Raw genomic sequence first — 15,163 nt, 5'->3', positions numbered from 1 at the left:
AACACCTCCAAGCCTGAATATGATCATATAGACACAATATATTTTAACTATATAGACAAACATGAAATGCCAATGTCCTTCAGAAAAGCAGTTCAAACTTGGAATTAACTTCTTCCTGTTGAGAATAATAAGAAAAGAAACAAAAAATATGCCCAAGGAGTAAATTCCTGTATGTACAGAAATTCTTCTGTAAGTGACCTAGTTTTAAAGATCATTGGGAATTTATATTCATTGCCTGTAGAGAGGCAGGGTGGCCAGGGAAATGTTGCTGTGATGAAGCCCATGCACCCATGGAAATAGTGCTGGACTAAATTCCCTCATTGACATAATTCCACTAAATTAAAAGCACTGATGTGAAGATGGACTATGTCCCTATTTTCATGTTTGACCAAAAGGATCATAAAATGTTCATTTTAGTTTAACTCACAAACAGAAGATCTTTTGCAACATCCCAATTGCTTAATTCCTATTTTTGTGTTCTTTTCTGGGAGGTGAGCTTTTTACATTCTTTTTATCAGTGGAAGTATTTTTCCTTCTCCAAGGGGAAAGAAACCCACAAACTATCACAAAATTAATCATATTTTACTAGATTTATGGTTTCATTTTTTTGTCAGTGATACATACAGACATCAGGAAAGAAAACTACTAGATGATTTTATCTATTTGGAGATGAACTGTTACCCCCTAAGGCTGTACAATTCGGTGTCAAGCAGCTGATTTATATTACTTTTGCATGTAATAGTTCTGTAGCCAAGTCCTTTGATTGCCAGGATACCTTATTCAGGCTCCATTTCTCTTATGTGGATTTGACTTTATTTTTTATACTTTAAAGTATGATGAATAGGTACCTTACAGAGTATGAAACATTTAGCATGCAACAATGACTATGTTTACAAATGGCTTTATTCCTTCCTCCTTTCTATGGAATTTATATTGACATTGCATGGCATATATTTGCAGTAATGTTTTCAGTGTGAAACGTAGCTCTGAACGCTGCCCAAATGTATCTTCTGTACAGTAGTGCTTTTGCAAAATGTATTGTTATAATTTTTTTTTGTAACTGGATAATTTTCTTACATCAAAGCCTGCCAGGCTCACAAGTATTTCAACAAATGGAATGATTTGTATACACAACTTGAAAGTTTTCTGTGTGAGGTGGAAAAGCAAATCTGAAACAAAATTCAGTGTCACTGATGAGAGAATGTTCTGTCTTTGTTCTCTGCACGGTCACTGGGGCGAGACGTTATTTGTAGTGGTGGTTCTCTTTCGCAACAGCCGGCAGGAGCGTTCCTGGGCTAATCTTTATCTTCGCTTTGCTCTTCAGAACAAATGCCTGTGATGTGAGGCGACTTTACAGGAAACGTGACCTCACTGGGGCTCTGTGCCGCTGATTGCACGGGCTGTTTTCGAAAGGAAACAGGGACTTGCTAGAGCTGCCCCGGCAGAGCCAGGGCTGAGCTCTCCCAGGAAGCTGCTCCAGAACAGCCCCCACCAGCCGTGCCACGGGCTCTCCCGCTGATGAAGAGAAAATTTTGCACGCATGTGTTAATTGTGAAATGGATTTTCCAGGTTTGAAGGATTTTAGACTTATTTATCTGTTAATATATTTGCCAGCTGAGGAATAGCTAAGCTTTGGGTTCATTTCTGTGCTGCTCTTCAGGAAGTTTCGCGGTTTTGTGAATGTTGCTACCATTACCTGCAGGGAGAAAAGACAAAGCTGCTCTTCAAAAACAACTGATATGTGTGAACAAATAAAACGCTTTGTAGACTCTTGTGTTTGGTAGATAAAATAGAATAAAACTGGTTGCCTGGGTTTCAGCTATTTGAATAGTTAGCACAATATTTTGGTGGGTACTAATGTAAATATTTAGATTGTACGCTGAAGGCATCATTTGCTTAAACAGTAATTTGACTTTTGGAGGGAAAGGTAGTTAAAACTGACTGGTTTGCACAATGACTTTTTGTTTATATTACAACGTGAACTTTTCTGTGTTTTGAAATCCAAGGGGGGTTGCTGGCTTAAATTTTTATTTGGATTCATGACATAAAATGTTGCCACATTCACCTCAGATTGGCTTTTAGTGAGATTTCATAGAGCTGTTGTCTTTTTCTCATGCCATGGTTTAGATGTGCTGTGTTGATGGCTCATTTCATGGAGTACAGACACAGCACCACTCTCCATTGTATAGTGGTGGTCGAGAAGCTTTGTTTTGTTATGTCATTACTATGGCTTCTCACGCTATTAATAGCACAGAAATAGGACTGAATATTAAATGAAAGCAGAACACTGTGCAGCATTGTCTACAACATAATATTTCCATGTTTTCTACATCATTGATTGAATTATTTTCAAGAACTCTCTTCATTATGTGTGAGCCAAAAATTTTCCTGATCACAGGCAGCAAAAACATCTGTTGGACTGCCTGTTCCATGACTGTTCACAGAAGCCAGATATTATCGTTACTTAAAATAGTTTAAAAGCAAGTTACAGCTGCTTATTAGCTGTTCCCAAAAAGAGGGAAATGCCTTGCCTCCCCTGTAGTATATCTGCATATGTATATTGCTCTCTTTCCTTTATAGAGATAAATATACTCTATTTTATCTTAAATTTTATTTCTCTGGAGGGTGGCAAATAAACATCCTGCAGAGACGTACCTTGCAAAGTTATGAGAGAATTCAAATGAGGAACAGAAGGACTGTGGCTTGTTCTGCCACTGTGATCAGCATGTGTCAACACTTTCTAGTGAAAGCACCACCCCACAGGAAAGCTGCCACTCCTAAAAGTTATTCTTTTTTAGACATTGCTACTTTTTATTTTCATCACTGAAAGAATTGTTTGTGATACAGCTGTGCTGTGGGTTTCAGTTGCTGGAAAGTTTCACTCTCAGATTATTAAAGAGTTGTGATAGATATAACTGATCCTGACATCTACTTCTATATATCCTTTTCAAACAAATTTGCCCTAGAATCAGTTACTTTTGCCTAAGTGAGAATACATTATAACTAATAATTTGATCTATATTGCTGATACTATCTTACACATCCTGATTTTCAAACAAGACAAAATAAAACATGCTTCCATTTCTTTTAAAACTCTTTCAAAGATAATCTATATTCCCTGTTACCCTACGGTGTATGAAACAGTCCTTTTCAAGATGTATGGAACATCACATATTGCATCAACTCCAGGAGCAAATAAATTTGGATACATTTGTCAGAGTTTTAATAAAAATAAATACCTTTTGGAGGGAATCTTTTTTGACTGATAAGACTTAGCATTTTGCTGGTTTTGGTTTATATCCAGATCTACAAACTGCTTGTTGAGTGCTTCCTGTATCTTCTTCTAGAGTTTGAATGCATTTCTTGGTTTTAAATATAAGATTTTTTACACATTTAAGAATCATGATATTGTCTAAAATAAGAGAAATTCTTTCAGGAGGTAGTTGTATGTTAAAAATAGCTCTAATATATGTCAAACTATGAAATACACCTCTGGTCCCACTGTTTGTACAACTTGCTCTGTGGTGTTCTGACTGATGCTTCTTGATCTCTCTGTACCTTCCCCCAAATTCTTTCTATCTTCTCCTCCTCAAGTTATTTTTGCAGCCATTACAGCATAATTCATTCATGGTAAAGCGATTTTTTTTTTCCGAAGGGTAGGAGAAGCAGTATGTATGGGACCAAGGTAATGGGACTGATTTGTGAAAAATATCTTGAAGGTTTTACTTCTTTCATCGCCTTGCCCGGTCCCAAGGCTGAGTCAGCCTTCACACCCAGTCTGTGACTGACAACTGAGCTCCCAAGGAGGTTAAACAAGATTACCAAAGTGGAAACCCTGCCCTTCATGTCTTTTCTTTGCCTCAGCTCATAACTGAACACAAAACTAAAAAATTCTCCTCTCATAATGATGAATGATAGGCATGTACTAACAGTGTGGTAAGTCTGAAGCTCTAAAGATTCAGGAGAGACAAGGTAATATAGAGAAAGATATATCTTTTATCTTTTTATGGAATAATAGACAAATTCTCCCAATGCATAGGCCTTGCTCATATTTTGTAAGATTGATTCTGTCAGGTGCAGAACATCCAGCAGCACTTTGCACACTTGAGCCATGGTAATCCAGACAAATCCTATTTCCTTAGTCTCCTGCCACAACATTACTGTCAAATATTTGTCACTGTAGCCATCCCTGTGCTCATTGTTCTATGTCTGCAATTTTCATCTGAAAAATATAATGTAGTGGTAATGGTGGCCTTTCCATTCTACTCTGTATCTAGTGCCAGTTCAGGTTCTAGCTTTCGCATGAAGGAAATTTCTGATAAAACAGCTTAAAATTACTGCAGTTATTTTATTTGTGTCCATAATTATTTCTCTCAAGTCTGTTATTTGGGCAGAGTACAAATATCTGATTTTCGGTTGGCTCTGATTCTGTCTTGTCCTGGTTGAGATGAGTTTCCTATAAACACTAAGTCTTTCCCCAGTTCCTTCATATGTTTTGTCTCCTCTCCTCTAATTCTTCCCTTAATTTTCTTTTCATTTTTAGCACTTTTTTAATTATCTTCCTGGTATGCAAAAGCTATCTGACAGTGAATATGATAAAAATTCCTTCTTATTTCACCTTTGCCTCTGCAGGTTCAACACCATTTAATGAAGAGTACAGACACAGCCTCTCAAGACATATTTTTCCAAGGTATTAGGAAAAGTTACACTTGCTTAATTTTTTTTTGTGTTTTGGCATAGATTTTGTAAAAGTCCTTTTTGGGCTGCTGAGAAATGTAGTGCTGATAATAATTTAATTACTGCCCTAAATGGAAGTTCAGAAGTACTGCTGTGGAGGTTGGAAACACTGGCTTTGCAATTACAGGGTTTTGGAGTATCTCTCTTCCATCTGCTTTTCCCTACACTGAAATTATGGTATCTCTCTGTGACATGCCATATGGGGTAGTTAAACCTCTTACTGAAACACAGGTCAGACACTAAATCAATCTGGTGTCTTCCTTTCTTTCCATGATGTCACTACATGGCAGTTTGGAACTCAGAGGTGTTAAGGGGAAAGGTATAACCATAAATTAAATTTTAGTCTAACTAAGTAAAATGTCTACAACTTTTAGATCCTTTCACCTCTGTCATTACTCCCTTCTACTTTAAACACCAGAGAATATATTTTTCTGTGCTGTATTTAATCCCAATGTCAATTGTGTTTCAGTGCTGGATGGAGCTATCACAATGTGTGGGCTTTATCCCATGTTGTTCCAGCTGCTTGGCATTCTAGGATTTGTGAGAATTAAAAGTCATGCATCCTCAAATCTTCACCAAGTATGGCTAGTTTATAAAAAAGCAAGTAAATCCTGCCTGGCTCAGGGGCACCCAGACTGTGCCATGTAGAGGAACTCAGAGAAGCCAAATACTGGAATGCCTCTGATGGCTCCAGGTCGGTGTAGGTCTAGCAGGAGTCCTTGGCCAAGAGCACTGCCACAGAAACACACTGAGCACCTCTGAGCTCAAGCTGGCTCCATGCTTCAGGAAATGCTCCCCTGGCATTTATCCCTCCTGAAATCTGAAGCTCTGGAACGTGTGATGCACACGTCAGCTGGCTGAAACCCCCAGTACAGAGTAATACAATTACATCCACGTATTTTAAATCTATGTCATTACCAGTCCCCATCAGCTTGAAATGTAAATTCTTTACTATTAAAGCATGGGTTTGCCCTGTCCAGACCTTCCCTAAATCAGAGGCTTTCATTTCTCCTTTTCAGTTGTGCTTGTGCCTTTTTGGATGACGACCCTGCCTATGAGTGCTCCACAAACCCTCTGACAGGCTCCATTCCTGCGTGCCGCCGCAGCCCTCGACTGCTTTCCAATGGTTATTATGTTTTGACAGAGGACAGTTTTCTGTCTGATGGAGAGGGCAACATAACACTGACACCATCCCACACCACTGTTACATATAAAGAGAATTTAGTTCGGTAAGTGAATTATGTGCAAATTTTACTCCATGCTGCAGATTGCCTCCACATCTCTGGCCTTACCTAGAGGTCTATCTGTGTCTGTCTACATTTTGCTCGGCACAAAACCAGCATTACTTCTGATTGGGAACATCCAATTGCTTTAGAGAATGCAGTGAATGAAATGATCTGATTTTCAGTCACATCTTACTACCTAAAAACTCTTTAGTGCAGAGTTGTTGGTATAATTGGAGTTGGGTCAAATAAAGGAAAAGGAGAGAGCTACAGCTCATTTTGCCAATGGGATGTTACACTGATAAGGAATAAGAAAAATTTATATATATATATATAAATATCTTTGTCTAAAACATACACACACACATATATATAAAATAAAAAGGTCTGGTCCTAGAATTCTTACTCAAGGAAAAACATCTCATGATTCAGAAGAGCAACAATTTAGAGAGGTATGTAAAATGTAGTTCAAAAAACCTGGAATTCAATAGATTTAGACTACCCCAAATCAGATACAGCAGTGAAAATCACAGGTAGCACTCACAGTACTATCAGAGAGCAGTAGCTGTGATATCATTTGGTACCACAGTGCCCAGTATCACAAGAGCATGATCAGCCCTGCTGTTAATACATTCCCTGACACATTGTGGTGTGCAGCAGCCACTCCTGGTGACATGCCCAGGGTCAAGATCAGGGCCAGGAGCAGCACCCAGAACTTGGTTCTTTCATGTCATTCCTGCAAGCTTTAGAGCTCTGTCCCTGCTCAACAAGAATAATTAACTCCATTCCTTGGCAACATCTTCTCTTTCTAGGGTATTCAGGCGAAGGAAGAAAATCCGTCGCTCTCTTGACAGCTTGTTCAATCTCAGTGCCTCCAGCTCATGGCTCAGCTCCACCACTCCCAGCAGGATGGATTTCTCCCATGTAGAGGATCCTTGGCCTGATGAATGCAGTAAACTAGAAGCCAGTCACAGTGATGTTGGTAAGCCCTGAGCAGGTACCTGGTAATCAGGATACAACATTGCAGTCTGTGTTTAGTGTGAATTGGGCATCTCTTTCTGGAAGTTATGCAGGTGCTGTCTGCCAAGGTGTGCAGGTAGAGGACAGAATGAGCTACAGAATTCTAAGGGATAAATAGAGCTCCTGGCATTACAACTGAGTATGAGTCTGCAAAGATCTCTGTGCCAAAAAGTCATTTTTTTACTGAATTTGAATGCAAAGTCATCACCAGGAATGTTTATTCTAGTGTAATTAATACCAGGCACTGTCTGCTTTCACCTGGCTCTTTCAATAATTTCATCTGTTATGCCCTATGCAGTTTTGTCTTTACTCTGCATGTTTCCTCCTGCATACATTTGAACCCACCAATTCCCTACCCATAACAATTTGCAACCTCTCCTGTGATTCAGTAATTAATTCCTAAATTCATTAATACAAAGTCTCGGAGCTCTTCTTCTGTGCAATCTCAGTTATACATGCATTTCTTGTAGGTGATTCAGACTTTTCTTCTGAATATAATAACCATGTGTCACAGAGGCAAATTCCAGCATCTAATGGAGCATTTCTCACCAAAGATGATGAGTTTCTTCATTTTGAGGAACCATTTTGTGCTTCAAAATCCTGCTCTTCATTTATGATAAATGCAAATGAAGAGAATTGGAGCAATGTAGGTATGTTATGTTCTTATTCTGGCATGCCTCATTTTTAGAGTGAAGTGAAAATACATTAAAAATATGGATCTGGCCCCTTGCAGAATAGAATTTATTTACTAAAACATATATTTTAAATAAATTATTAAAAATAACAAAATCCTAAAAATTATATTCAATTACTACCCCCTGTTCACATCTTTCCCTCACCCATTTTTCAGAAAAAAAAAAAAAGAAAAGAGGAGTGAAAAGGAAAATGGAGGAAAGGGCATGGGAGCAAAAACTAAAACAGGCAATTATGCAGAAAGGCTTGTTTTCTGAGAACATGGAGGGCACAGTGTTTCTGTAGTTGTGGGGGAAAAAGACTCCTGAGAGACACCCAGAGCATGAAAATTAGGTTTCTGCTTTGAATCACTCCAGGCAAGTTCTCTTTAGAAGCAGCTGAAGAGCCTGGTCTCACAGGCTGAAGGTAGCCTTTGCAAACACCTCCTGTAAAATATTTACTTTCATTAAAATCCTTTATTTTCCTGATTTTTATTTTAGAATCCAGGACAGTGCAAAATGTCATTTCTCAGATGGTTGCACTGATCATGTGTTTAATCATTTCAGTATGTACAAGGTAATTTTTATTTCTTTTATTTTCTGTTTCTGACATGAGTGCTTACTTCATTTCAACTGGTGAATAAAACTTAAATTAAGGGTCACATTTTCAAAGTTATATGTATCTTACTGTGAAAATGTATTTTCACATGATAGTCAATGCAGGCAAATATCTGAGCTATATATATATGCACAAAAATAAGAAGTATGTATGCAGAAATGAAAGCTACTTTGCCAAGTGTGCTTTGACAGGGGTTTTGGCAGGCTGAGAAGAGTCAGAATGGATCCATGTCTTTCTAAGTGGATTTTTCTCTCAGTCTGAGTGCTCAGGTCTTTCTTGCCAGGAGATTATCTTCAATAGTTTACGTAATTTAAAGTTTCAAATTACAGTTCACCTACCAGAGTTCAGAGGGTTCATCTGCAAGAACCCTTCCTCCTCCTCCCACTCAGGCTTCACCTCTTTTAACCCACTATGCATCCCTTAGCTTTTTTTAACCTTTCTGGGTATTGTTATGTTCTCAGATATTTTATGGGAGGACTGTTTGCCACTTTGTTCCTGATGATTTTAATTTGTAAGTATAGAATTTCTTTATTTCCAACATAATTTTTTTTACTAAGTCACATCTGAGGAACAAATTCTTTCCTTGAATGTATATCCATGGGTCTTACTGATCCTAATAAGAGCACTATATGGTCAAATGGGGATAAATGTAGCCTTCAATCCATTACAGCATTTTGCATTTTAATTTCACAGTTCTTTTGTCCCAAGATGTTGCTGTGTCCTCTTTCTTCAGTCTCGATACATTTTTCAAAACAACTAAATTTTGGTAAGTGGTTCCAGTGCCATGTGATGAATAGAGAAATTCAGAAATTTTATATTAAGAAGAGGAAGGAGATTCCTCCTGTTCTTTTCAAGTCAGAAGGTGGGGTCTGAAGTTACTGATGGAGCATTTGGCTTTTCCAGTTACTGATTTGTATTCATAGAAACTCTCTGTTAATTCAAAAACCTGCCTTTTCACAATGTGCAATAAATGTTGTAGCAGAAAAGGGAGGTAAACCTAATCTGCCATGACATGATGCAGACACAGTCCAAGCAGTGGAATTTAAGATTCCGGAGGTGCACTTTCAAGCCTCGCACTGAAGTCCACTCCGAGGCCACCAGACTTAGCCTTTTTTTTTCAACTGGAAAAAAACCCCAAAACCAGCTAATTGTGATGCTTGCCACATCACCAGCTTCCACGGGCTACAGAATTGATACAATTTGGCCTTTCTAACCCAATGCACCATTAGCTCATGCATTGGCCTTCATGCTGAAAGCAAGTATGGATGTGCTGGATTTGTGAATTACCATTCTTTCACCTTTTTTTGCACCACAAAATTCTAAATGTTTAAAATACAAAATATTTCTAAGACTAAAAAGTTTGGGCTCATCTGAATTTTTATGGGCTGAAAGTGAAGCTCAAGAGGATCTTTTTTGTTTCTGAAGCTGTCAGGGTTCAGGACATCAGTGTATGCCAAGGGCACCAAGACAATCTGGCAGACCTCAGCCTTTGAATTGTGTACGCTGGAAGTCACAAACAGCAAGGCACAACCTGGAAAGCCCCAGTGCAATGACAGCCCCATTTTCTGACAGATGATGTATCAGTTTGTTGCTGTGCCTCTAGTCCCTAAAACTTTGGTTCTACCAAAGCCACCATGTCAGGACCAGTGTGTTGCAAGCACATGCCCCAAAGTGCTGCTTTCCCTCTTCCTGAATAGCTTTGCCTTGAGTCATAACAAAGCTGTTCTTCTCAAGAGAGAAACACACTCTGAGAGCTCTTCAGCAGCAGGTATACAGAGAATGCCTCTCTTATGCTCATCACAAGTGAGAAGTTACCTGCTCAAACAAGTAGTCCTGCAGCTTAGCTGAATTTGTCAAACAGGACCTACTGATAATATACAATACTTACAAGACACTGTGATTTAAATCAAGACATACAAAAATGTATTCTTCTTTTTTTTCCTCCACAGACAATAATAAGAAATAAAGAACAATTGGTGAGTACATGTTTAAGTTTAGAAAGAATTCCATATTTTTTTGGGAATGAGTCCTATTATGGAACAGGGTCCAAACATATCAGAAAGGTTCCATGAACTTTTCATTAAAAGAAAGTTTCGCTACAGGACCCTTGCCAGTTTTCACTGCAAATTATTCCACTTTGATGTCTACAATTCCTTTTGGATTGTGTATTTTCCTTCTGTTGTCTGGCAGCAGTGTCTAAATAGTGTAAGCTGTTAACAATTGCTGTGCTTCAGCCCAGAGAAAACATGTTTCTCAGTAACAGGCAAAACAAGTCCTCCTTTTCCCAAGTGTGAACTGAAGAACAGGACCAGGTGCTGTGCTGCTCTGAGCTGGTTTCATTCCACTGAAGCAGTGAAGCAGCATCAACAGGAATTGGTCCAGAATATCTGAAAAACACTTAGAGATTCTTCTATTCCCTATTCTTTTTCCTCGTCCTCACACTCCACTTTCTGTTTATCAAGCATTTCTAAGCCTCGCTGCAGCTCAAACCCTTAAAAGAAGAGCACTGATTTATTTGAACTTGGAGTTGGTCATCCCAGTCCTGGCTCTGTTATTTCCTTTGTGTCTTTACTTCGTAGTTAAAAGTTTCAGTTAAAAATGAAAAGAAGGAACCAAGTGGAGCTGTGCCCACTTTGTGTTCCTTATAGTGTGGCTAGAACAGCCTTCTTCATCAGTTTCCTGGTTGAGCGCAGTGCAGCTTCTGAGATCTAAAGGCATCAGCACAGCTGCAGACACAACCTGGAAAACCTTTCTTTCAGCTCTTAGAAGAAGGGTGTTAATTCTGAGAACAAAGCATTTTAGAAAGGAGTTCAGGCATTTGATCACTTTGCCTATGGTGACAAAATGTCCTACTTGCAGCGTGCCATGCTGGGGATGCCACATGTGGCACTTCTTAAAGGCAGTGGAACTGTTTATGTAAGGCTGAAACACCAGAGCTTGAAAGCTCACTCTGGTTTTGAAAGCCATTTTCAGTGTTAACCAAAGCAGGGGCAACAGGATGGAGCAGAGAACTTGGCACTTGTTGTGTGGCAGGACTAAACTAAACACAGGCTGACACAGGGTACTGCAAGACAGGACCTTCCATAGTTCAAAACATGCTTGTCTCTTGCACTCTTTTAATTAAAAACTTAAAAGCAGAGTTGTTACTTCTGTTCATTTTGAAATAAGTTCAATAACAGTTTTCATTTTTCCTCCTCCTCCAATTTATTTTCATCAGCTCTTCAGCACTGAACTCCTGGATACCTCCTTATGGCCATGGTTACACACTCCTGTGGGGAAAAAATATAACAGATTTGATAGTATTCTTCCTCCAAAATACAGTGAATTTTAGCTTTATTTTTCTTCTTATCAAATGTGAGTGAGGCCTTACTTCTTGGTGCCTATCTGAAAGAAATCACACAAAGAAATGCTATATCTGTAGTATCTTATCTCAATAATGAAAAATGTTCTGCAATTCCTGTGAATTTTTTAATATAAAAATGATGTAATCTCATATTTTATGTATTAATTTCTTGTTACAACATGCTATCAAAGATAATGGATTTGGATAGTGGCTGAGTACCTGTGATAACTGATTTACTATGCAACTAAAACAGTATTTATTATATTCATCCTCATATTTACTTGTAGTTAATGCACTTGAATAGTATTGTGTCAATTCTTTATTTAGAGTACAGAGACAACTGAGAGTAAATATCAATCTGTACAACATGTAAATATTTTGTAATCTATTTTTGCCTAACATAAAAGGTCCATTACTAAAATAATGATAAAAGTAAAGGATTTTAAATATTTTTAGTGTTTAAATAATCTCTTAAAATAATAATCTGGAAATTTAAATCCCATCCTGAGAGAAAAGACTAAGACTGTAATTACCCTGCAGTCATCAAAGCAATTATGCTGAAAACTAGAAGAGTTCACTGTAAACTCATTAGTTCACTGTAAACTATCTAAGCAAAATCTGATTGAGATTGAAAGAAAAAAAGGTGTACAATTAATTCCTATAATCTGTCTGTTAATAAATACAAACTATAAATTAGAATTGTTCCGATCTGCAGTGAGGGAACTCCTGGGAAAATTTCTCAATTGGGGTTCAAGGACTAAAAATAAAATGCTCGGAATCTATTAAGATCTGATTTCCTTGATATTTGTGGATGTTGAATTAACAAAGTTCTAGTCAATTACCAGAATGGTTGGCTTTGGCAGTTCCCTTCTGTATACTCCTATGGACATAAAAACAGGCCTCATCTTTTTTCTCTGAAAAGAGGAACAATCATATGTTTCTTCCTGTTGGATAAAAAATTGAAGCCGGGATTTTTATGATGAAAAACCAAAAAAAAAATTTCCAACCTAAATGTGTAAATTCAGAGTTTCAGAGGTAATGAGAATTTGCAGCTTCTGATAACTACAGTATCAAGGCTAGGATAACTGTGGAATATAATTCTCTCACAGTAAAGGCACTTATTAATTAGTGATTAACTGACACATATACTAACAGAGAAAACAAATAGAATTTTATGGGATTTTTGTCCCCAGTAATTAAACATTTACTCCCCTTTAATATAGCACCTTATATTACCATCTTTTATTTAAGTTATATGGAATAAACGGCATGGTACAGAATACAGGTTATGACCACTTAGTCCAGTTCTGCAAAATCTGCTTTTTGATGTACATTTTTATGTATTGGCTGCACTATTTTGTAAAGCTCTTTGCACAGTTCTATATACACTGAGCAAAACTGATACTTCATTTATATTGTTTCCTTTTTTCTGGTTTCTCATGCTGCTTCTTTCCCCCCTATCTCTGGCATTTCTGTATCAGTAAAGTGGTTTCTGTTCTCATTTCTTCTTGTATTTGAGAGTGTGTTTCAGTAATGAAGATTGTTATTATTAGAAATTGCATATATTTCAGTGAATTTCTTATTTGTGAGTTCATGTCCTGCCCGGCAGGTTGTGTGCTCTTTGGGGGAGGGATTTTTAGTACTTTAGTGCAAACATAAAGCCTTGTTTTGTACTGATGACTACATTACCTAGCACCATAGAAAAATAAAATAAAAAATAATATTTGAAAAAATGGTAATTCAATAGGAAATAAATAAAAATACATAGGTGTAAATTCTGAGTGTGTATTAATGAGCTGATTAACACCAGCTGAGACTCTAAGCTGCAGCATTTCAACAGCTTTGTCCATGGATATCAGTTTTCTGGGGTTGGAGCACCTTACATGATTGTATATAGGGATAAAGTCAAGACATGTTCAGAAAACTTCTGTATTAATAATGCTATAAATGCTAGCATTGTAATAATAATGCTATAAAGCTTATTTTTGTCATTACATAGAAATACATATTGTGTTGTTTTACACATGTAACAAATAAAATTTTAATATATTGAACTGAATGGTAAATTGAATTTCTTCATGACAGTCATGCCAGAGGTGACTTTTTCTTCTCTTCTCCAATGTCCTGTTTGTAATATGGTTCTTTATATTATCTCTGGCATGTACATTGCTTCATGCTAGGATTTCAGGCTTGTGCTGCTGAAAACTCTTGGTACATAATTTAAAAAGGAAAAAAAAAACAATAACTGTGTGAAAATCAAGAACACAGCAAATAACACACTTCAGCACCCAGCTTTGCCCTGTGTGTGCCAGACCACCAGGTGAGGACCAGTGTGTTGCAAACACGCTCCAAAGTGCTGCTTACTGTCTTCTTTAATAATTTAGCCCTGAGTCACAAAAAACCCTGTTCTTCACAAGATAAAATCAAACACATTCTGAGAGCTTTTCAGTCACTGGTGTACAGAGAATTCTACTTTTGTGCTCATCACAAGTGAGAAGTTACCTGCTTGGAGAAGAAGTCCTGCAGCTGAACTAGATTTGTCAAACAGGACCTATGTATGTACTGATTAAAACAAACTGTGGCTTAACTCAGGACATTGAGTTGCAAGGGTTTGGAGTGAAGGTGAGCTGGGGAGAAGGGACAAATAAAAGGAAGGTGGATTTAGATTTGTCATTATGTCTCTCTATCCTACTCTGTTTAATTGGCAAAATGTTAAAATTATTTCCCCGAATTTAATAAATTTTGCCCATGATGATAATTGTTGTGTGATGTCCCTGCCCTTATCTCAATCCATGAGCTTCTTATCGTATTTTCTTCCCATCTTCTGTTGAGGCTGGGAAGCGAGAAAAAAAAAGCTGGTGGGCACCTGGCATTCTGCCAAGTCAACCCACTCATAAGTCAACTCACTTATTTGGTAATTTAATTAATTGCAGATTTTGTATTCCTTTCTCCAGAATTATCATCCAGGATACCTGAAAAAAGGAAGAACACTTTCACACCTTGATTTTAGCTTAACCAAGTAACATAGGCATTTAAATGTAATTCAATGTAAACACAGGGTTTAAAATACTGTACGCAGTGAAAACAAGATTTTTTCCTTGCTTGAAATTAAAACTTTGATTGTGAATTCTGCTCCCAAGTGCAAAAAAAAAAAAATATTACTAGCAAATAATTATTATTTGATGAGGCCTGCATTTTGACATAAATATGTAGGTAGGAGGATTAGTGGTCTTTCTTTAATGTCTGTGATTCTGTGCAGGGGCCTTGGGCCACATCCAACCATCTGTGTAAACCTCGCTGTCGTCTGAGTGGAGTTGTTACTTATCCAGTCAGAGAGGCCAGGACAAATACTATGGAAAAAAAGTGCATAAACTACTCCTGCTTCTTTGTGTCTCGTCATCTCCACAAATCTCAGGAGCCTTAACTCAATGGCACCTTCATATTCCTCAATATAAATAGAAACCAGCAGAGTGGCTGTGGGGAGCTGCATTTACATCAGAGTTAAACAGCTGAATAAATGAATTTGATAATTGTGAAAATTCCTACAGCC

At 37.6% G+C, this 15,163-nt stretch overlaps 1 protein-coding gene across 1 annotated transcript in view; it reads left to right on the top strand.

The window, feature by feature from the left end:
* The first annotated feature begins 1,286 nt into the window (after nucleotides 1-1,286).
* Nucleotides 1,287-15,163, top strand: part of LOC134428045 (dynein axonemal assembly factor 11-like) — a 51,836-nt gene continuing 37,959 nt past the window's right edge. Inside the window, exons 1-4 of the mRNA XM_063174346.1 lie at nucleotides 1,287-1,569; nucleotides 4,633-4,690; nucleotides 5,757-5,966; nucleotides 6,773-6,942. Coding sequence (XP_063030416.1) covers nucleotides 1,557-1,569; nucleotides 4,633-4,690; nucleotides 5,757-5,966; nucleotides 6,773-6,942 — 451 coding nt within the window. The 5' untranslated portion in view covers nucleotides 1,287-1,556. The remainder of the gene's footprint in view (nucleotides 1,570-4,632; nucleotides 4,691-5,756; nucleotides 5,967-6,772; nucleotides 6,943-15,163) is intronic.

The sequence above is a fragment of the Melospiza melodia genome, chromosome 1 (assembly GCF_035770615.1).
Source record: "Melospiza melodia melodia isolate bMelMel2 chromosome 1, bMelMel2.pri, whole genome shotgun sequence".
Classification (NCBI taxonomy): Eukaryota; Metazoa; Chordata; class Aves; order Passeriformes; family Passerellidae; genus Melospiza; species Melospiza melodia.
This window is presented reverse-complemented; position numbering and strand designations above follow the sequence as displayed.